We start from the raw sequence: 24822 nt of genomic DNA, 5'->3' as shown, positions 1-24822 counted from the left end.
TACAAATATCTTCTCTCATTCTGAAGGATGTCTGTTTGCTTTATGTACTGTGTCCTTGGCTGTGCAGAAGCTTTTTAGTTTGATCAGATCCCACTAATGTATTTTGGTGTTGCTTCAATTGCCCTGGGGGTCCTCCTCATAAAATTATTTCCCAGATCGATTTCCTCATATATTTTCCCTGTACTTTCTTCTAGTATTTTATAGGTTCATATCTTAAGTTTAAATATTTTTAATTAAATCATAGCCGTGTACATTAGTGCAATCATGGGGTACAGTGTGCTAGTTTTATATACAGTGTGAAATAATTTCGTCAAACTGGTTCACATAGCCTTCATGACATTTTCTTATTTATTATGTTAAGACATTTATATTCTACACTTAGCAAATTTAACATGTACCCTTGTAAGATGCACCATAGTTGTAGTCCCACCAATTACCCTAACTCCTCCCATCCTCCCCCTTCCCTACCCTTAATCTCCCCTTTTCCCTTGTTCTTGGGATATAATTGGGTTATAGCTTTCATATGAAAGGTATAAATTGATTTCACAGTAGTGCTGAGTACATTGGATACTTTTTCTTGTATTCTTGAGATACTTTGATAAGAAGAATATGTTCCAGATCCATCCATGTAAACATGAAAGTGGTAAAGTCTCCTTCTTTTTTACAGCTGCATGATATTCTATGGTGTATATACAATTTATTAATCCATTCATGGTTCGATGGACACTTGGGCTTCTTCCATGAATTAGCAATTATGAATTGGGCTGCAATAAACATTCTGGTACAATTATCTTTGTTACAACGTGATTTTTGTCTTCAGGGTATATACCTAGTAGAGGAATTGTAGGATCAAAATAAATCAAAAAGTTAGTTTTTTGGAAAGGTCAATAAAATAGATAAATCTTTGGCTAACCTAACCATGAAAAAAGACTAAAATCTCTAATTTGATCAATCAGAAATGGTAAAGATGAAATAACAACAGACTCCTCAGAAATTCAAAAAATGCCTTAATGAATATGACAAGAAACTCTTTTTTCAGAAATATGAAATTTTAAAGGAAATAGGCCAATGCTTGGAAGCATGCCACCTTCCTAGATGTAGCCAGAATGAAGTGGAACTGTTGAACAGATCTATATCAAGTTCTGAAATAGCATAAACTATACAAAATCTCCCTAAAAAGAAAAGCCCTGGACCAGATGGCTTCACAACAGAATTCTACCAAACCTTTAAAGAGGAATCAGTACCTATATTACTTAACCTTTTCCAAAATAGAAAAACAAGGAGTACTACCCAACACATTCTATGAAGCAAACATCACCATGATACTCAAACTAGCAAAAGACAAAACAAGAAAAGAAAATTATAGACCAATGTAACTAATGAATCTTGATGCAAAAATATTCAACAAGATCCTAAAAAGTTAATCCAGCAACACATCAAACAAATTATACACCACGACCAAATGGGTTTTATCCAAGGCTCTCAGGGGTTCATTATACATAAATCTATAAATATAATTCATCAGATAAACAAATTAAAAAACAAAGACCTGATGTTTCTCTCAGTTGAAGCAGAAAACATATTTTGATAATAGTCCAGCATCCTTTCATGATTAGAACACGTAAGAAAATTGGTGTAGAAGGGACATTTCTTAAACTGATAGAGGCCATCTATAGCAAATCCACAGCCAATATTATATTGGATGGAGGTAAATTGAAATTATTTCTACTCAGATCAGGAACCAGGCAAGGTTCCCCATTGTCTCCACTGCTTTTTAATATTGTAATGGAAGTCTTAGCCATCACGATCAGGCATGAATAGGCGATCAAGGGTATCCATGTAGGGTCAGAGTATATCAAACTTTCACTCTTTGCAAATGATATGATTGTATATCTGGAAAACCCCAGGGACTCTACTACAAAATTCTTAGAATTGATCAAGGAGGGGCGGTGCCCGTGGCTCAAAAGAGTAGGGCTCCGGCTCCATATGCTGGAGGTGGCAGGTTCAATCCCAGTCCCAGCCAAAAACTGGAAAAAAAAAAAAAAGTGATCAATGAATACAGCAACGTCTCAGGTTATAAAATCAATACTCACAAATCTGTAGCCTTTATATATACCAACAATAGTCAAGTTGAAGAAACAGTCAAGGACTCTATTTTGTTCACAGTAGTACCAAAGAAGATAAAATATTTGGGAGTTCACCTAGCAAAGGCTGTGAAAGATCTTTTATAAAGAGAACTATGAAACTCTGAGAAAATAAATAGCTGAAGATGTTAACAAATGGAAAAACATACCAATCTCATGGCTGGGAAAAATCAACATTGTTAAAATGTCCATACCACCCAAAGCAATATACAATTTTATTTTTTATTTTTTTTCCTTATTAAGCACCACTGTCATACATTTCACCATTAACTAAGATAGACTTGCTCCCATTCTGAGGGCTGTCTGTTTGCTTTACTTACTGTGTTCTTGGCTGTGCAGAAGCTTTTTAGTATGATCAGGTCTCAGTAATGTATTTTTGTTGTGGCTTCAATTGCCCTAGGGTGTCTTCCATATAAAATATTGTCCCAGGTTGATTTCTTCAAGTGTTTTCCCTGCAATTTCTTCTAGTATTTTTATAGTTTCATGTCTTAAGTTAAATTCTTTAATCTTAAGATAAAGATATGTGCACGTTATGTCTCTGACAAAGGTTTAAATCTTTGATCTTAAGATAAAGATATGTGCAGGTTATGTCTCTGACAAAGGTTTAATAACCAGAATCCACAGAGAACTCAAATGTATTAGCAGGGAAAGAACAAGTGATCCCATGTCAGGGTGGGCAAGGGACTTGAAGGGAAACTTCTCTGAAGAAGACAGGCGCATGGTCTATAGACATGTGAAAAAAATGCTCATAATCCTTAATCATCAGAGAAATGCACATCAAAACCACTTTGAGATATCATTTAACTCCAGTAAGATTAGCCTCCATCAAAAAATCCCACAACCAAAGCTGTTGGTATGGATGTTTATAAAAGTGAACACTTTTGCACTGCTGGTGGGAATGCAAACTAATGCACTACTTTTGGAAAGATACTTGGAGAACACTTAGGGATTTAAAAATAGACCTGGCATTTGATCCTACAATTCCTCTACTAGGTATATATCAAGAAGTTTAAATCTTTAATACAGTAATCTGGTATATTTGTTAATGGTGAAAGCTGTGGTCCCAACTTCTACAAGTTGCTAGCCAGTTCACCCAGCACCATTTGTTAAATAGGGAATCTTTTTCCCACTGAATGTTTTTAATTGGCTTGTCAAAGATCAAATAATGGTAAGTAGCTGGGTTCATCTCTTGGTTCTGTATTCTTTTCCATACATCTACATGCATATTTTTGTGCCAGTACCATGCTGTTTGGATCATTATCAATTTATAGTATAAAACGAGGTTTGGTAGTATGATTCTTCTGATTTGTTTTTATTTCCGAGTAATATCCAGCTATCTGAGTTCTTTTCTGATTCCGTGTAAAATGAAGTATTATTTTTTTTAGGTCTTTAAAGTATGACAGTGGTGCTTTAATAAGGATTCCATTAAAATTGTATATTGTTTTGGGTAGTATGGACATTTTAACAATGTTGATTCTTCCCAACCATGAGCAGGGTATGTTTTTCCATTTGTTAACATCTTCAGCTATTTCTTTTCTCAGAGTTTCATAGTTCTCTTTATAAAGATCTTTCACGGCTTTTGCTAGGTAAACTTCCAAATATTTTATCTTCCTTGGCACTTCTGTGAACGGAATAGAATCCTTGACTGTTTTTTCAGCTTGACTATTGTTGGTATATATAATGGCTACAGATTTGTGAGTATTGATTTTGTACCTAAGATGTTGCTGTATTTCTTGATTACTTCTAAAAGTTTTGTAGTTGAATCCCTGGGGTTTTCCAGAAATACAATCATATCATCTTCAAAGAGTGATAGTTTGATCTCCTCTGACCCTACATGGATACCCTGATCGCCTCTTCTTACCTGATTGTGATGTCTAAGACTTCCATCACAATGTTAAAAAGCAGTGGAGACAATGGGCAACCTTGCCTGGTTCCTGATCTGAGTGGAAATGATTTCAATTTTCCTCCATTCAATACAATATTGGATGTGGGTTTGCTATATATGGCCTCTATCAATTTAAGAAATGTCCCTTCTATACCAGTTTTTTTAAGTATTCTGATCATGAAACGATGCTGGATATTGTCAAAAGATTTTTAGAGCATCAATTAAGAGAATCATGTGGTCTTTGTTTTTTATTTTGTTCATGCAATGCATTATATTTATAGTTTTATGTATGTTAATCCAGCCTTGAGACCCTGGGATAAAATCCACTTGATCATGGTGTACAATTTGTTTGATGTGATACTGCATTCTGTTTGCTAGGATTTTTTTTTTTTTTTTTTTTGCAGTTGTTCACTGGGGTTGGGTTTGAACCTGCCACCTCTGATGTATGGGGCTAGCACCCTACTCCTTGAGCCACAGGCACCAACCTGTTTGCTAGTATCTTAATGAATATTTTTGTGTCAATATTCATTAGAGATATTGGTCCATAATTTTCTTTTCTTGTTGTGTCTGTTCCTGGTTTGTGGATCAAAGTGATGTTTTATTCATGGAATGTGTTGTGTAGTATTCCTTGTTTTTCTATATTTTGGAAAAGGTTAGTGATATAGGTACTAGTTCATCTTTAAAGATTTGGTAGAGTTCTGATGTGAAACCATCTGATGGTGGTCTTTTTGGGGAGATTTTGTATTGATCTTTTCAGTAAACCAACTTTTTGATATATTGATCTGCTGTATAAACCTTTTGCTTTCCATTTCATTTAATTCTGCTCTAATTTTGGTTATTTCTTTTCATCTGCTGTGTTTGGGATTGGAATGTTCTTCCTTTTACAGTTGCTAGAGATTAGTTTGTTAACTTCTTATCTTTTTGTTCTCCTGAGGAAGGCTTGCAATGCTTTAAATTTCCCTCTTAGGACGGCCTTTGCGGTATTCCAGAAGGTTCTGGTCATTTGTGCCTTCATTATCATTTTGTCTGAAAATTTGGTAATTTTCTTCTTAACCCCATCTATGACTCAGCTGTGATTCAGCATAAGGTTATTTAGTTTCCATGTTTTTGTATGAGTATGCAGATTCCTGTTGTTACTGAGTTCTACTTTTATTCCATGATGGTCTGAGAAGATGCAAGGAATAATTTCTATTCTTTTAAATTTGCTGAGGTTAGACATGTGACCTAAGATGTTATAAATTTTGGAGGATGTTGCATAGCTAATGAGAAGAATGTGTATTTAGTTTTCTTAGGGTGGAATCCTCTTTAGATGTCTGTTAAATCCGATTGTTGAATGGCTAAGTTTAAGTCCAAAATTACTTTCCTTACTTTCTGACTGGAGGATCTATCCAGCATTGCCAAAAGAGTACTAAAATCTCCTACTATTATGGTGCTGTGGGAAATCAAGGTACCCATGTCTGTTGGACCCTCTCTTATAAATTGATGTGTATTCTGGTTGGGTGTATAAATGTTAATAACCTAAACCTCATCATGTTGACTGTTTTCCTTAATAAATATGAAGTGACCATCATTATCTTTTCTTACTTTTCTTGGTTTAAAGCATATTATATCTGCAAATAAAATTTTAACACCTACTTCTTTCTGATTTCCATTTGCCTGCATTATATACAACCATCCCTTCACACTGAGTCTATATTTATTTTTGAAGGTAAGAGGAGATTCTTATATGCATCAGATACATGACTTAAATTTTTATATCCAGTCAGCCAACCTGTGCCTCTTTAGAGGACAATTTTAGCCATACACATTAATAGAGAATATTGATAAACCTGACAGTATTTTGGATATCAAGTTTTCAAAAGTCCAGTATGCATTTTTAATCCTTTCGGCACTGTGGAAGTTGGAATTTGATCAAAAGTTGCTGAGTGAGTTGACTTTGGTAGTAGAGGATTTTGCTGGTCATTGTGGAGGATAGGACTGAGAACATACTGGAGAGCTGGTTTAGTTATGGCAAATGTCTTCAACATGTGAATGTCATTAAAGTATTTAACTTCTCCATCATAAACGAACCTGAGTTTAGTTGGATACAGAAACCTGTGTTGAAAGTTGTTTTGTTTTAGGAGGTTAAATGTCGATGACCACCCTCTTCTACCTCGAAAAGTTACGGTAGAGAGATCTTCACTCATTCTAATATTCTTCCCATTGTGGGTTATGGTTTTCTTATGTCTGGCTGCTTGCAGAATTTTCTCCTTCATATTAACTTTTACTAAGTTAATTATAATATGTCTGGGAGATGCTATAATTAGGTTGAGTTGTGCTGGGGTTCTGAAACTGTCTGCTTTCTTAATTTCAGAATCTCCTGCCATGTTTGGTAAGTTCTTCTCAATTATCTCTTGCAGTAGAGCATCTGTAACTTTAGATGCAATCTCATTGCCCACAGGAATTCCTATAAGGCGAAAGTTAGGTTTTTTGAACTGTCCCAGAGCTCTCTGAGAGAATGATCCATTTTTGCTCTCCATTTTTCTTCCTCTTTGAGCATTTGGAAACATTCAAAAGCTTTGCCTTCATTGTCAGAAATCCTTTCTTCTGCCTGCTCCATTCTGTTCCTGATGGATTCTACTGTATTTCTCAGATCTTTGGGGGCTATAAGTTCTTGCCTCAATGTGTCAAAACTGGTTGATTTTGACTTTGAATTCATTGAATTCTTCAGACGACTTTTGAAATGCTCCTTAAATTTCTAAATCCGACTTTGCTCCATTCTGTTAATCTTATTGGCAATCCAAATTCTGAATTCAATTTCTGACATCTCAGCCATTTGTTTGTGAATTGGATCTTCTGGTGTGTCCACCTTTTCGTTCCTTGGGGATGTTGATCTACTCTTACTATGCATGTTGCCAGAGTTTTTCTGCTGATTCCACCCCATGTTTATTTTTCACCATTTGGCTAGATGAGCAGATAATGTGAAATTGGATTGGGGGCACCTGGAGTAGTGATTAACCAGCCCTTTGCCCAAGAGCTGGGACTGATGACTGTGGGTTTTCCCCTACTGCTTTGCAAAGGACCCATTGTGGCAGCTAGCTAAGTGATACATGATGAACAGCATTTTTGAAAAGTTCACCATCTTCCAGGTGTAGACAAACAGAAACACCCAGGAATTGATGCTATGCACCACTTATGTTTTTTATGTCTCCACCAGTGATCATGGGGCTCACCACCCCATTTACTGCCTGGTTTGGGACTGAAGGGGGACCTTAAACTGGCTGGTCCCTGGAATAGCCTCCTGATAGGAAGGACCCTATGAAGGCAAAATGTATGGTCAGAATGAAATGATTACCTCCTATATCAAGCTGAGAATGGAAAAGGTCTGAACATGCAACCAGGTCTCTAGTCTCATCCAGGTTTTACCTTGAAATAAATCAAGGGAAATGTAGTCCAAGCTAAAGGACCTGGTTTCTAAGAACAAGGTTTTCCAAACCATGACTACCATGTCCTCAGCCAAGCTCACCAAACTGGGTCCTGCTGGACCTCAGGTCTCTGAGATTTTCCAGTTTTGGTCAGGGGCTCTAGACCCCTCTGGAATGTTTCAGATGTGAAGCCATTTTCCTTGTCATTAACTCCCACATCTATTGACCAGGGTATGGGTCTGCTTAACCCATATTACCCATGCCTCTACCTGCCCCATTACCCCCAACCTGGCAGGCTTGGGCCCTGGGCATTGTCTGCTTGCAGCTAGTAGAGTTCTCGGCCTGTGTGTAACTGCCTAATGCAGCTGACTCATACCAGAAACACCTGTTTCTACAGATCACCCAGCATTCCCTTAGCCCTGGGAACCCCCACTCAAGAGTGTGAATGTCCAGCAGATCAATTACAACATCCCTGAAAAAATGTGATCTCCACTACCCCCATCTTTTGCCTGATCAAGTTCTGGGCAGACCTGAACTGAGGCCCAAGGGGTGATAAGCCAGGGCTAGCAGTGGCAGCAGCAGTAACAGAGTGAGCAGCCGGTATGAGAGCCTGGGACACATGACCCTCACATGCTCCTACAAGACCTGTTCTTTGGCAAGCAGGTGGTGGAGAAGGTGGAGAGAAAGCATGCCCAGCTGGAAGACAGAGATTAGTGTACTTCCTGGTGTGCTTGCCTCTCTGGGATTACCTGGTGAATTACCTGCACAGGTTGTGGCAGCTGGCTGAGTGATATATGATGAACAGCATCCTTGAAAACTTCACCGTCCTCCAGGTGGTGACAAACTGAGACACCCAGAAATTGCTGCTGTGCACTGTCTATGTCTTTGAGGTCTCCAACAGTGAATATGGGGCCCACCACCAAATTTACTGCCTGGTCCAGGACTGAAGGGGAACCCCAAAACTGGCTGACCCCTGGAATATCCTCTTGGCAGGAACGACCCTCCAGCTCTCCTCATGCTTTGTATTTAAGGAGAGGGCTGTGATTTAAAGGGGCTGATTTCAGAGGCCTAAGCAATTAGGGACACCAAAACTTGGTTGGTGAGCTGAATAGGTGGGGACCGAGGGAAGAATAGACTCTGATAGTGGAACCTCACAGGTGGTGTCTGAAAGGACAGATCACTCAAGAGCATCTGGGATTGGGGACAGGAGTGAGACCACCTTCAGGAACATTTCTCAGCCTCTGACAGGTCCCCCTTGTCCCTCTCTTTTGTATGTTTGGGAGAGCCTTTGTTACACATTGGCTTGTATCCCTTCCTGTTTTCCACCTACCAGTAAACCAAATTTCTGCCTCTCCCTCTCACCCTTTTTACTACAGAGATTAACCTTATTTGTGTAGGAGCAGAGCCAGGTGGGCCCTGGAAATATTTTTAATATGCTTATCTATTTATAAGGGTTATGGCTTTATCTCAGCTGCACGAGAAATGGGGGAAGGCTTTGTAACTCATCCTCCTCCTTCTCAGTGAGCAGCGTGTTCTACTGTTGTGTTTCCTTACTTGCCAACACCAAAGTCTGTTGGTTTGTGTTATGACAGAGGATAAAGCTATTTTACCACCCTCAAAAAATGTATATATAAAAATGTATGTGTATATATATTTAAGGTGTTGAATACCTTATACCCTGAGTCGATGATATGAATGTGTGAAATTATCATGTGTACACACCAAATATGGACCCCTATTATGTATTAATTACAAAGATTAAAAAATAGCTAAGCACCCACAGCTCAGTGCTTAGGGCACTGGCTATATACATGGAGTCTGGCAGGTTTAAGCCAGGCCCGGGCCTGCTCAACAATGACAACTGCAACAATAAAATAGGCAGGTATTGTGGTGGGTGCCTGTAGTCCCAACTACTTATGAGGCTGAGGCAAGAGAATTGCTGATGCCCAAAAGTTAGAAGTTGCTTGGAGCTGTGACGACACGGCACTCTACCTAGGGGGACATAGCGAGATTCTGTCTTAAAATAATAATAATAATTATTATTATTATAATAACAACAAAGGACTTTTACATATTTTTTAGAAAAATCATGTTAATTCTATGTGATTATCTTTTCTTTTTTAGGTTATTCCATTTATGACTAACCCACAAAAGTTATCTTCTCCTTTGATTGCTTAAGACAGCCTGAACATCAAACTTCTTTTTAAGATTTATTCTTTTTTCTATAGTATCTCTAAAAAAGGAAACTTAGTCCTTATTATTTCTTTTCAATTTAATGAAACATCGTCTTATATTTAATCTAGTCAAACCTATATTTAGATATTATGCAAAGTGAAACCTCTTTTAGGCTCTATTAGAATTATTAAATTAATTATTATTATTTGACTCTTCTGGCTTTTTTTTAAGTTTTCTAACATTGTTTAGTATATTCTCAACTTACTTAACTAATTTATCTTACTGTTTGATGTAATTTCTTGGTAGCTGAACTTTTTGAAAATAAAAAGGCAAAATAAATAAGCATTTATAGTTTTGTTAACTAAAATTAAAATGTCTTTATCCATTAAATGTGAAAAGAGGTTTTAAACTCAATCCTCTTAAACAAATTAGTCACTTGTTTATTTTGGTGATTTTCTCATTCATCTTGTGCTCATGGAATCTCTGTAATGGACACAGATGTTCACACATCCAGTGTATGTGATCAGATTTGATTAAAGAATCGTCAAATAAACTACCCAGTGTTACAGAAGCATAAGGCAGTAAAGATTGCAAAAGAGTATATAGAATTATCTCTGGAAGGTCATTTCTTACTTTGACAAATATGTCCAGCAATGCAGAGATTTTATTATTTTCAAGAAGCATTATTAACTTTAGTATTCATACTTGTCCAACCATTCACATAACATCCTTTATCGGTAAAACCCAATAATCCTGTTGGCTCAATATTTTAGTCCATTTCTTCTTTCCTCATGTGAGTATCAGGTCCTGGTGGACAATCATGTATATACTGGGAGATTTCTAAATCTTTAACTTGGATAATCTTAGAGTTTTTTTAATTCTAGATCCTTTCTTCAAATTTTTTTAATTTTTTTTTTTTTTTTTATTGCTGGGGATTCTTTGAGGGTACAACAAACTAGGTTACACTTACTGCATTTGTTAGTCAAAGTTCCTCTTGCAATCATGTCTTGCCCCCAAAAGTTGTGACACGCACCAAGGATCCCCCCTATTTCCTCCTTCCCTCTCTCTGCTCTCCACTTCCCCCACCCTTACCATATCCTTTTCATTAATTGTCCTCATATCAAAATTGAGTACATAGGATTCATGCTTCTCCATTCTTCTGATGCTTTACTAAGAATAATGTGTTCCATGTCCATGCAGGTTAATACAAAGTAGTTAAAGTCTCCATTTTTAATAGCTGAATAGTATTCCATGTTGCACATATACCACAGTTTGTTAATCCATTCCACACTTGGTGGGCATTTAGGCTGTTTCCACATTTTGACGATTTTAATTTGAGCTGCAGTAAACAGTCTAGTGCAAGTGTCCTTATGATAAAAGGATTTTTTCCTTCTGGGCAGATGCCCAGTAATGGGATTGCAGGATGAAATGGGAGGTCTAGCTTGAGTACTTTGAGGTTTCTCCATACTTCCTTCCAAAAAGGTTGTGCTAGTTTGCAGTCCCACCAGCAGGGTAAAAGTGGTCCCTTCTCTCCACACCCACACCAGCATCTGCAGTTTTGAGATTTTGTGATGTGGGCTATTCTTGCTGGGGTTAGATGGTATCTAAGGTGGTTTTGGTTGGCATTTCTCTAATAGATAGGGATGATGAACATTTTTTCATATGTTTGTTAGCCATTCGTCTGTCTTAAAGAAGGTTCTACACATGTCTCTTGCCCATTGACATAGGGGATTGTTGGCTTTTTTCATAGGTATTAATTTCAGTTCTTTTTTTTTTTTTTGTGTGTGTGTGTGTGTGTGTGTGTGTGTGTGTGTGTGTGTGTGTGTGTGTTTTGGCCAGGGCTGGGTTTGAACCTGCCACCTCCGGCATATGGGACTGGCGCCCTACTCCTTGAGCTACAGGCGCCGCCCTTAATTTCAGTTCTTTATAGATCCTAGTTATCAAGCTTTTGTCTGATTAAAAACAAGCAAATATCCTTTCCCATTGTGTAGGTTGTCTATTTGCTTTGGTTATTGTCTCCTTAGCTGTACAATACCATTTCAGTTTAATGAAGTCCCATTTTGTTTATTTTTGTTGTTGCAATTGCCATGGCAGTCTTATTCATGAAGTCTTTCCCCAGGCCAATATCTTTGTTTTTCCTGTGCTTTCTTTGAGGACTTTTATTGTTTCATGCCTTAAATTTAAGTCGTTTATCCATCTTGAATCCATTTTTGTGAGTGGAGAAAGGTGTGGGTCCAGTGTCATTCTTTTACGTGTGGATATGCAGTTCTCCCAACACCATTTATTGAATAAGGATACTTTCCCCCAAGGCATGTTCTTGTTTGGTTTATCGAAGATTAGTTGGTTGTAAGATGTTAGTTTCATCTCCTGGTTTTCTGTTTGATTCCAAATATCTATGTCTCTATTTTTGTGCCACTACTATGCTGCCTTGACCACTGTGGCTTTGTAGGACAGCCTAAAATCACATATGGTAATGCCCCCAGCTTTATTTTTATTGATAAGAACTGCCTCAGCTATATGGGTTTTTTTCTGGTTCCATACGAAATGCAGAATTATTTTTTCCAAATCTTGAAAGTAGGATGTTGGTATTTTAATAGGAATAGCATTGAATAGGTAGACTGCTTTGGGATTTATAGACATTTAACAATGTTGATTCTTCCCAGTCATGAGCATGGTATGTTCTTCCATTTGTTAATATCCTCTGCTATTTCCTTTCTGAGGATTTCATAATTTTCTTTATAGAGGTCCTTCACCTCCTTTGTTAGGTATAATCCTAGGTATTCTATTTTCTTTGAAACTATGGTGAAGGAGTTTTTGCCCTTTATTAGCCTCTCATCTTGACTGTTATTGATATATTCAAAAGCTACTGACTTGTGGACATTGACTTTATATCCTGAGATATTACTGTATTTTTTGATGACTTCCAGGAGTCTTTTGGTTGAGTCTTTGGGATTCTCTAAGTATAAGATCATGTCGTCAGCAAAGAGGGAGAGTTTGACCTTCTTTGCTCCCAGTTGGATTCCATTTATTTTCTTGTCTTGCCTAATTGTATTGGCTAGAACTTCCAGAATTACATTGAATAGTAAAGGTGACAGAGGACAACCTTGTCTGTTTCCAGTTCTAAGAGGAAAAATTTTCAGTTTTACTCCATTCAGTAAAATATTAGCTGCAAATTTGTCATAGATAGCTTTGATCAGTTTCAGAAATGTGCTACCTATGCCTATACGCTTCAGTGTTCTAATTAGAAAAGGATGCTGAATTTTATCAAATGCGTTTTCTACATCTATTGAGAGGATCATATGATCTTTATTTTTGCTTCTGTTAATATGATGGATAATGTTTATAGACTTGCGTATATTAAACCAGCCTTGCATCCCTGGGATGAAACCTACTTGATCATGGTATATGACTATTTGATCATAAGCTGTAATCTGTTGGCTAGGATTTTGTTGAGAATTTTTTCATCTATATTCATTATATTCATTAGTGAAATTGGTCTGAAATTCTTTTTAATTGGGTCTTTGTCTGGTTTTGGTATCAGGGTGATATTTGCTTCATAGACTGTGTTGGGAAGATTCCTTCCTCCTCAATTTATTGGAATATTTCTGCAGTACGGGAAAAAGCTCTTCCTTGAAGGTTTGATAGAATTCTGGTGTGAAGTCAGCTGGACCAGGGCATTTTTTTGTTGGAAGCTTTTTTATTGTTTCTTTGATCTGAGTGTTTGAAATTGGTCTGTTCAGGAGCTCTATTTCTTCCTGGCTATGTCTAGGGATAGGGTGTGATTCCAAATGTTGATCCATTTTCTTCACATTGTCAAATTTCTGGGCATAGAGTTTCTGGGAGTATTCAGAGATGATCTCTTGTATCTCTGTGGCATCAGTTGTAATTTCCCCTGTATCATTTCTGATTGAGGTTACTAGAGATTTTACTTTTCTATTTCTACTTAGTCTGGCCAAAGTTGTTTTTTTTTTTTTTTTTTTCTTTTTCTTTTTCACCATGTTCAGTTTATTCCTCTGAAGGTAATCCTCTTTATTTTTTTTATTAAATCATAGCTGTGTACATTGATATGATCATGGGACATCATTCACTAGCTTCACAGACCGTTTACCAAGTTTCACATATACCCTTGTAAGATGCACCGCTGGTGTAATCCCACCAATCCTCTTCCCTCTACCCACCTCATTTATACTATTCTCTAGTATGGCTTCCATTCCCCTGTGGCATCCGTCTTCCCTTTCTGGGATACCTATCACTCGTATGTTTGAATGCTTCATAAAGTCCCATAATTCTGTCAGTGAATGTTCTACTTTCTCTCTCTATTCTTTTCTGCCTCTTTAAATATCTAAATTATCTCAAGAGCTTTGTCCTCTACCTCCGAAATTATTTCTTCTGCATGGTCTAATCTGTTGTTGATACTTTTTATTGCATCTTTAAGTTCCGTAATTGACTGCTTCAGTTCCTTCAGCTCTGCTATACACTTTCTGTATTCTTCATATCGTTCATCTCTTATTTGATTGTTTTTGAATTTCCATTTAGTTATTTCCAACTTTATCAGCAGTTTCCTTCGTTGTTTCCATCATTTCCTTCATTGTTTTCATCACCTGTATTCTAAATTACCTTTTTGTCATTTCTAACATTTCTTTGTAGGTGGAATCCTCTGCTGTTGCTACCTCATGGTCCCTTGGAGGGGTTGCTCTGGACTGGGTTTTTATGTTGCCAGGAGTTTTCTGCTGATTCTTCGTCATGAATGATTTCTTTTATCTGTTTCCTTGATCTCATTTTCCTTTCACTTCCCCTTGCTCTTTAAGTTGCCATGCCTCTGGACTAGTGTTTCAATGAGTCCTTTTGGTATAGGAACAGAAGGATGAGAAGGTTGAAGAGCAAAAAGGGATAAAAGAAAAAAAAAAGAAGAAGAAGGGATGAGTAAAAAGTAATATTTAAAAAATAAGAGAGACACAGAAAGAGTGAGACAGAGCAACATAGGTGCACAGTAGGGTACTTTGACCTAACCTAAAAATAATAATAAAAAAACATCTGGGGGCACCGGGTTGGGTGGTTCCCTTACTAGCCTGTTAGGACACAGTACCTTACCTACACCAAGTAGAGAGTAAAGACAAAAATGCTATAAATCAAACCAAAACAATAAAAAAATAAAACTTACAGGATAAAATTGGGGGAAAACCAAATAGGCATAGAAACAGTAGCAAAAATGAAGTTCTAATTATAGAAAAAGGCAACAATGGGAAATAGTATTTAAACTAGACAAATGGTGAAAGAAAAGAAAAAAAATAAATAAAAGAAAATTCTATGGGTAAAAGATTGAAATTAAAAAAACAAAACAGCAACAACAACAACAAAAATAAAATAAAATAACAAAACCAAGGACAAAGCAGTATATATATCTTGCTGAATATTGTCTGGGCAACAGGTGATCTTGGGTATAAGATGTTAATCACAATGCTGATACGACTGGAGGCCTCTGCCTATTTCTCAAATCCCTCAGGGTGGAGACCCAAATATCCCCTCAGCTCTCTTAAAGGGCACTTTAAACTGCTAAACTTGGCTATGCAGAAGCTTTCCCAGGAAAGCACTTGTTGCTTGGATCACTGCTGAAGTGGCTATCCAGTGTGCCAAAACCAGTCTCACTCTGCCCCTGAGGTCTAAGGCTGTAAGGCAGCTCTGCCCCACCTTTAGGCTGCTCAGTCACTAGATTACTAGATCCCACCTGATCCTTGCTCTGTGACCCTGAGGGCAGAGCTTGCCTGGGCAGTTCTCTCACAATGACTCCCCACGACCCACAGCTGGACACTGTTAGCTCCATTCAGCTCAGTGGCCCTGGACAATGCCCAAATTTCTCCACACTCCTGTCCAAGCTCTCGCAAGAGAGTTCAACTGAGTGCCAAGTCCAAAAACACCAAAACAGCTCACAGGTGAGATTGCCCCTTTGCAATCTCACTGCTGCTGTTCTTACAGCTGTCAGCATGATTAGACTGAACAAACACACACAACCACTTTCCAGTTTTACACTGCTTTTGTCCTCCTCTTGTGGTCAAGAAGTCTCTCGCTGACTCCCTCTGTCCTCAAAGGGATAAATATAAGCAGATCCCACCAGCCAGAGATGCCTGTGGTCTTGTCTCCCCCGACTCACTGTGTCCAGTTTCAAGGAAGCTGTTACTCGGCCACCATTTTCCAGATTACCCTCTTTTTTTGAGGGTACATAGAACTAGGTACATTGATTGCTTTGGTAGATGATGAGGACCCTAGTTCCATCCCCAAAAGGCATACCACATGCCTTGTCCCCCTACCTTTCCTTAACTTTTAGTGACCATTCTATCAGGGGTGGGTCAATAGACAATCACAGTTATTCATATGTTGTTGACAAACGACTAAGAAAACCATGTGAAATTCAAACTAGGGTTTTACATTTCTTTCTTACATCATAGTAGTACTTAAAATGCCCTCATAATTCTCTAATCAAATCAGCATTTCTCTTCTACAGGTCAGAATTTAGGGCTAATTATTGAAAGAGAGCTTTCTTGTAGCATCCTGAATTGGTGTTTTAGAGTTAAATATTTTCATCCATTTAAAAAATGCACATAATAATGAGAAATAAAAGTTTGCACATGTTAATAAAAGTATATTATTTCTTTAAAAATGTTAAAATATAAAATTCAAATCCTTTTGTTGTCATTTTCCAAATGTCAGAGTTCTGTTGGATTACATAAGGTGTGCCAGTTTAGTATAGCTTACACATACTTATGTTCTTAACACCATATGCCTTTCATGAGTGTGGTAATCTCTTCCTAAAGTATTTACCCAGATTTACCTCCTATGTCCTTGGGTGCTTCATAGTTGACATATTAGACTTTAAGGACTGAAGACACTGTCCTTAACCCTTCCCTTACTTCCTTGACTCTGTTCCCTATTTTGTCATCTGATTTTTCTATTATATAAATAACACATAGTAAGTAGCACTGAAACATTAAGTTAGTGTAAATCTTGTACTTTAACTCTCCTGCAGATCACCAATCCAGTCACTCACCATTACCAGTGTTCATAGCTTATTACCATAATTCACTTTCTGATTTATGATTTTGAAAAGCTCTTTTCTGATTTTGTCCTGTGTTCATCTATCTTCACATTGCTACCAAGGTGACCTTTTGAAAATATGTTTGTGGTGGCCTGACTTACGTGCTTATTGAGTGGATCCCATTACAGGAAAGGGAAAGTTTGCACCTCTTCTGCCACCTGTCTTTGGTAGCTTGGCCTGATTCTCTCATTTCATCTCTAAAACCTGTTCCTTATCACAAGGTTGCAGTTTTACCGCATTACTTTCATAGCCCTCATATGCCCTGTGGTTCCATTCCTCATCCTTTTGCCCCTTCTCCCCTGTCTAAAAGCCCTTCACACTCTCACTGCGCACATCGTTGTCTTTGAAAATACGCCTCTATCTTTGCTGCATTTCCTAAGCTTCCTGGGTAGAACTGACTCTTCCTCCATTGTATCCTTAGTGTAATTAATTTACTGTAATTACAGACTCATCAATTACTTTTCTGATTTGTTTTCATATATCTTTGCCACACCTCCTTAAATGTAGGACAGACTCTATATTGTGTTTCTATGTTCAAATTATTCTCCCAGATAGTGTGTATGCTTGATAAACATAGTGAAGGTGTTTTGTTTTGCTAACAGATTGGTGTGTGAGTGAATCAATACATTTCCTGAATTTGGCTTTTCTTTTTCTCAATAGGAAGGAGCAAGAGAGTCAGAAGTTGAAGACAATACCAACACGATTGGTATTGTTGAAAGTGCTACACAAAAGGAAACAAGTAAAGACAATTTTATTTTTGTTATAAAAAATAATAAGAGGTGGTAATTTAGGGGAAATATCTCAAAAATTTAATGATTATGTGCTATTATGAAGTCAAAACCAATAATGGGTATTGGTTTGATGTCCATTCCTTTGATTTATTGTATTGTTTTTATTAAATCATAACTGTGTACATTAATGTATTTATGAGGTATGATGTGCTGATTTTATATACAATTTGGACTGCTTAAATCCAGATTTTTTTTTTTTTTTTGTGGTTTTTGGCCCGGGCTGGGTTTGAACCCGCCACCTATGGCATATGGGACCAGCGCCCTACTCCTTGAGCCACAGGCGCCACCCTTTTTTTAAAAATCTTTTTTTTTTTTTTTTTTTGTAGAGACAGAGTCTTACTTTATGGCCCTCGGTAGAGTGCCATGGCATCACACAGCTCACAGCAACCTCCAACTCCTGGGCTTAAGCGATTCTCTTGCCTCAGCCTCCCGAGTAGCTGGGACTACAGGCGCCCGCCACAACGCCCAACTATTTTTTGGTTGCAGTTCAGCCGGGGCCGGGTTTGAACCCGCCACCCTCGGTATATGGGGCCGGCGCCTTACCGACTGAGCCACAGGCACCACAGGCACCGCCCAAAATCCAGATTGTTCACATAGCCTTCACGTCACTTACTTAATTGTTGTATTAAGACATTGATACTGTACTCTTCATAGACTTCACATGTACATTTGCAAGATGCACCATAGGTGAGGACACAAGTATTTAATGTCCATTCCTTTTTAATATCTTTCTTTTGCCTTTTTTTATACTATAAACTTTTTCCTGAAACTGCTTTAACCTTGTGAAATTCTTTTTGCTATGAGTTTTATTTTACTGAAATAGTCACAAAGAGGTAGATTTGAATATGTTTTTAAAATGCAGTAATACTTTTGTCATTAATTTATCTGTAAATAACATTTTATAGATGAAATCTCTGTACTGTTATCAAGACAAGACAGACCAAAAGAACCAAGTTTGTATTTGGAGGTAATGTCTTTTCTTATCATTACTTTAAAATATAAGCATTGACAACTTTAAAACATAAAAGGGATGCTTTTAATAACCTTTTCTCAGCTGTGTATGTGCCCACAAGGAATTATTTTCTTACATTATCAGGCCATAATTAATAAAGTAATTATGTGGAAAGAATGAGCTGCTGAATAGTAAAATTCTGCTAATTTGCAAGATTCGTTTAAAAAGACAGTGTAATATAATACAAAATGATAAGGCTTAGGAGTTATAAGAATCCCATTTGGCTTTGAAGTTAAGTTTATTTAAAAACTAAAGAATTATTCAAGATCAACCTATAGCCAAATGCATGAGTCCGTAGTAAATATGGATGTGTAATAAAAGTGCTAATGAAATTCAGGGAAAAGCAGTTTGGAGTGTTGATTTTTATAACTTGGAACTTGAAATGATAAAATGTGGCACTCAAAACTGTTACTATGTTTGAATTGACCAGGCTAGATCATCAAGGAACGTTTTAGGAGAAAAAAAAAAAAAAATCATGGGGAGTAAGTGAACATGTGGGGCTGTAATAGTAACAATTTGATTTAGTGGCGTTTTAAGCAGAAGTCATTTTCTAAAATAGAACACATAGAGTACTTTTGTGGCAGCCATGCTTCTGATATACTGTAGGTGTGAAATACTGACAATTTATTCAGAAGCAGAGCTCAGGTAGGAAGACATGTTAAAGGCTGACCTCTTGGAAGCAGTGGTTGGGCAGCAGCACCAGATTCAAATGGATGTCAAAAGACATGTTATTCTGGATCTTTCACTTTCTGTGGAAACTGAGGGAAATTATTTAATGAATTTTGAATGTCTGTGACCTAATTCATAGACATGGCACTAATATCAACCTTTTAGGTATGTGTAATGAACAAATACAGTATGAAATCTGGAAACATTTTTATAGTCTGAAAAGTATGCATGCAAATGTAAGAAATGTTCACAGTTTTATTTAATGATTTAATAAATATGGGAAGTAGTTCTTTTTTTTTTTTTTTTTTTTTGTAGAGACAGAGTCTCACTGTACCACCCTCGGGTAGAGTGCCATGGCGTTACATGGCTCACAGCAACCTCTAACTCCTGGGCTTACGCGATTCTCCTGCCTCAGCCTCCCGAGCAGCTGGGACTACAGGCGCCCGCCACAACGCCAGGCTATTTTTTTGTTGCAGTTTGGCCGGGGCTGGGTTTGAACCCGCCACCCTCGGCATATGGGGCCGGCGCCCTACTCACTGAGCCACAGGCGCCGCCCGGAAGTAGTTCTTTTTTAAAAAAAACAAACAAAGCAAAACCTTAAGACAGTAGTGTCAAGGAAAAAATGGGAAGTTAAGCAAGTTAGAACAGGCATGAGTCTTTGTAATTTGGGGTATAATAAGTTTCAGGAGACTATCGTGGCCAATATCCTGTAAGAATAAAATCACTCTAGTGATTTTGTGCTTAAGATCTTCCCAATGAGATTTGTACATTTTTTGACCTTGAACATGTAGAGACATGTACATGTACATGACCTTGAACATGTAAAGACAAAATCTCATTCTGTGCCCTGGGTGGAGTGCTATGGTGTCATAGCTCACAGCAACCTCAAACACTTAGGCTCAAGTGATCCCCTTGCCTCAGCCTCCGAAGTAACAGGGACTATAAGTACCAATTATGTGCTAAGTAGTTAGACACTGAATGTACAATAGGATGCCTTATAGTAGTAACAAGAGAAAACCAAACAGCAAAAAATTCTGATTTACTATGTGGGCTTCATATAGAGAAAGCAGAGAATATCAGGTTTGACAATATTGAGGAAGATTGCAGTTAATGGGGACGGGACTGGGGTGGAAATCCACAGTCAGGGAAGATATTTCTGAGTGTGAAGTTCAAGCTACCAGCTAAAGGCTGAGGAGGAGCCAGCCATGTGAAATTCGGAGAGGAAGATAGGGCAGAAAGAACAATGGATCACATATGTAAATCATTTTACTCTGAACATCCTGGGAACTCCAGGAAGCAGAAAGTAGGGTAATCATCAGCAGCAGCCAACTTTAATTTTATTATTATAATACATAGAAAAGAAAATGTGGAAATACATGTCTGGGATACCTTAGATGCTTCAAAAATAAATGTTCTTATTCTTTTATATTGAGGATTGCTATAGTTCTTGAAATTGATTTTTATTAGCATAAAGTTACATACTATATCTAATATTTGTTTGATTTTATGTAAACATAAAAAATAGTTATTTTAGCTGTGGTATCTTTTTATTCAACCATAAGTAAAAACTCTATCAAAACATATTTTACGGGCGGCGCCTGTGGCTCAGTGAGTAGGGCGCCGGCCCCATATGCCAAGGGTGGCGGGTTCAAACCCAGCCCCAGCCAAACTGCAACAACAAAAAAAAAAATAGCCGGGCGTTGTGGCGGGCGCCTGCAGTCCCAGCTGCTCGGGAGGCTGAGGCAAGAGAATCGCGTAAGCCCAAGAGTTAGAGGTTGCTGTGAGCCGTGTGACGCCACGGCACTCTACCCGAGGGCGGTATGGTGAGACTCTGTCTCTACAAAAAAAAAAAAAAAAAAAAAAAAAAAAAAAAAAAAACATATTTTACATTTTTCTAACCTTTTGTTTACCTAAATAAAGCAGCTTCAGAAATTTTCTGTTTAGGTACACTTACATTAATATGAATTAAAAATGAATATTTGGTTTATGCCCAATATGACATAACAAAAGTTTCTTAGAATGCTATATCTGAAATTTTTATGCTAAAATTTCATTAAAAATATTTTATGTGTTTAATGCATAACTATTATAGCAAGTGTATTTTGTTTTTTAAAAATGTTCTCTTATTCCTGGTGGTGAATGTGAAGTAATCATTTATTTTGAAGTTCGTTACATGTTGAAATATGCACATTAGTTCATATTTTTTGTGAATATGACTCATTTTGGCCTTTCATGCTGTGTCTACAAATCGATATTCAGATAAAAGATGAGCTTAATCTAGACAGCATATGTGAACTTCTCTACTGAAATGTTTTGATTTTCAATACTTGTTCCTCTTCTTTTGTATGTAATTGCTTTTACCAAAAGAAATTAAGATGCTTTGGAGAAAATGATTAGCAAATCTTGATGTAACTTATTATTTTTAACTGAACTCATATTGATATTAATTTTAATAGAATATCTCAGAGACTCTTTCAGAGAAGGATCTTAGTTATTCATCTCAGGATGCCAATCAAGAAGAGAAAAACAGTGTAAATGCACAAGTAGAAGGTAAGAACTGTATTTTCCCGTAAAAGACAATTTGATTTGACATATCCAGGACTTTCCACTTCTTATTTTTTTGGAGGCAGTGTCTCACTCTGTCACTCTCAGTAGAATTCTGTGATGTCATAGCTCACAGCAACCTCAAACTCTTGGGCTCAAGTGATCCTCTTGCCTCAGCCTCCTGAGTAGCTGGGACTACAAAAACCAATCACAGTGTCCACTCATTTTTACAGATGGGATCTTACTCTTGCACAGGCTAGTCCTGAACTCCAGAGCACAGGCATCCACCTGCCTTGGCCTCCCAGAGTGCTGGGATTACAGGGTCGAGCTACCGCTCCCCTGGGACTCTGTGTTTCTTATACTTCCCAGGTGACTCCAATGCTGCAGGTTCTTGGACCACACTAAGTAACAAGACTATAGACATCCCTGTAGAGAAATATATAGGAAGATCTATTGGAGAACATTTCCAACAGAAGGATCAAAGGAGGGCCTTATATTGCTTTTACATGTATTTCAGAACATGTTCCTAGCCAGATGGGATAAAGAAAAAAGTGAACAATTCCAAATTATAGATATGAACTATTACTAGTCATTGAAGAGGAAAGAAGTGGCATAAATGATCCCTGAAAAGAATGGTGACCAGAGATTTGAAGAAAGATTCATGAGCAGGGAAAGAAGGAGGGAATAAGTTAGCCATGTAATGTTGCAGTTAATCATGAAGAAACCCGAGAGAATGCTTTTGTATCGATTCAAGAAAGTTTCCTTTACACAGATTAAGATTACTAAGATTACTTCTGCCGGGCAGCGCCTGTGGCTCAGTGAGTAGGGCGCCAGCCCCATGTGCCGAGGGTGGCAGGTTCAAACCCAGCCCCAGTGAACTGCAACGAAAAAATAGCCGGGCGTTGTGGCGGGCGCCTGTAGTCCCAGCTGCTCGGGAGGCTGAGGCAAGAGAATCACGTAAGCCCAAGAGTTAGAGGTTGCTGTGAGCCGTGTGACGCCACGGCACTCTACCCGAGGGCGGTACAGTGAGACTCTGTCTCTACAAAAAAAAAAAAAAAAAAGATTACTTCTGCCACAGAGATCACTGGAAGCAAGAGAGTGTGCTAGAATTATAATGTGGAATTTAGAAGGATAGAATCTGGTACTTGAAACTATTTCTGTTTGAATTCTCCAGTCTGGATATTCAAGGAACATTTTGGGAGAAAAAAAAATTGTGGGGAATGGCGAATCTGTGGGGCTATAACAAAAATACATTTCTCCTCCTGTAAGTGTTAGGCATCAGAGAAATGTGCTATGTCTATATTCATTCACAAAAATAGATTAACTTGAATATAAAAACACTGGTCATTTTAAAAAATATTCTTTATTAAAATAGGTGTTTTCTAAAATCAGAAAGAGATTAATGTAATATCCCACATAAAATAAAGTCAAAACCCATAAATTTATAGAGCCCATTTCATGACTTTTCTTAATATTTTCAATGAATATGACACTGATTTTTAAATGGAAAAATTAGTTACTATGTTATAATGATGAGGTGAATCAGTCTGTTTCCTTTTTTTATAAATATGTCATATTTAGAGTGAATATGCATAATTACTTAGATGTATCTTACAAGGCTTTTGAATGAGTGGAGGAAGGAATATGAAGATGGGAAAGCTAGAGGATACAGTGTACACCTAATCTGTAGTCCGCAGGGTGCTCCATCTCATCCTGCTCTCATTTTTTCTTGGCCTCTCCAACTTTTCACCTTGCTCATCTCACCCTTTCCTTCTCAGCTCACACATGAGCTCTGGAAATGCCAACCTTGATGCATCTTATTCATTTTTCTTTAACCCCATTCCGTAATTATCAAGTAAAATAGGTAAAAACTGCTTGCCCAATGATGCTGTGGAATATTGTGTCCTACAGCCTTGAGATCTGGGGAATAGAAATGGAAATAAATAACTTACAGTTAAGATGGGGAAGTTGCAAAATAGAAATTCATAGAGTCTTGAAGCCTCACTGAGGGAGGATATGCCTGTTTATCCAGGGAAAGAGCCATAATGAATGGAGTCCTCACATAGCAATCTGTGTCAAAAAAAAAAAAAAAAAGAAAGAAAGAAAAAATGGAAAGAAGATTGTGAGCACATGAGCGAAAAGCATTTCACATATATATCACCAGGCATACACTGATGAAGGTATAAAAAGTAACAGCAACGTAATGATTAACATGTGCAATGCATTGAAGGTTCTAATAGGAGGTAGACAGGAGTACACAGGGCTACTTGATATGTTTTCCTGGATTGAGAAATTTTTCTTTGTTTATGATGGCTTTGTCATTTATGTTGTGTGGATGAATTTGTGAGTGAATCTGTGATCTTTGTACACCTTCTACCTGGTGACATCTAGTAGTCTTCTGAGTGGTTTTTCAAGTGTTAGATAATTAGGAGTAATTTTTAAAGAAGTATATAGTCTGCTAAAGATTTAACTTCATCTAAACTCTCAATTTGTAAGATAAAAATAAGCTTAGGTTTGTAAATATTTTTATAAAGCTGAGAGATTTTATCACATCATTCTAAGCAACTCATTTAACTGAATATATGAAATTTACATGACTGAACATTTTATCAACATCAGTGAAAGTGGAAGAAGAGCCTAAAGGAAGTGAAAATAACCAGCCACAGGTATCAAGAAATATAAATTTAAGTTCCTTGTTTGATATTGTTTACATGAATGATGTGACATAGTCCAAGGGACATTTCCTACTGGAACAGCATTTTAGAATTCATACGTGGTTAGCTAATATTTAATTTTAAGAAGTTTTTAAAACTCGTTATAAAACTTAAACCTTCCTAAAGTGAAGAGTTACTTATATAGATAATCTTTGTCCTTGGAAGCGAGGCAGAATATTTCTGGTGTTTTCCTGGCTCTTTAGTTTTATAACCTTACATGATAAGAAAGGTAATGCCAAGTAGGAATCATATTACTAAGCAAGAGAAATTACGAGCAATTTTATCATGATGGCCACAGAGTTGGACTCATGTGCAGAGATTCCCAGTGTCCCAAACTGTAGTGTAATTTTATACTCCCAGTCATTAACGCCAGTTTGTTTACTTTTTCTGCCTT

The 24822-nt window shown here is 37.4% G+C and overlaps 1 protein-coding gene across 1 annotated transcript in view; it reads left to right on the top strand.

Annotated features, from left to right (window-relative positions):
- LOC128579076 (ankyrin repeat domain-containing protein 26-like) overlaps positions 1–24822 on the top strand; it is a 161988-nt gene that overhangs the window by 10282 nt on the left and 126884 nt on the right. Inside the window, exons 3-5 of the mRNA XM_053581353.1 lie at positions 17359–17437; positions 18395–18456; positions 21627–21720. Coding sequence (XP_053437328.1) covers positions 17359–17437; positions 18395–18456; positions 21627–21720 — 235 coding nt within the window. The remainder of the gene's footprint in view (positions 1–17358; positions 17438–18394; positions 18457–21626; positions 21721–24822) is intronic.

Source organism: Nycticebus coucang, chromosome Y, assembly GCF_027406575.1.
Source record: "Nycticebus coucang isolate mNycCou1 chromosome Y, mNycCou1.pri, whole genome shotgun sequence".
NCBI classification, from domain to species: domain Eukaryota; kingdom Metazoa; phylum Chordata; class Mammalia; order Primates; family Lorisidae; genus Nycticebus; species Nycticebus coucang.
The sequence above is the reverse complement of the archived record's forward strand: the minus strand, read 5'-3'. Positions and strand labels throughout refer to the sequence as shown.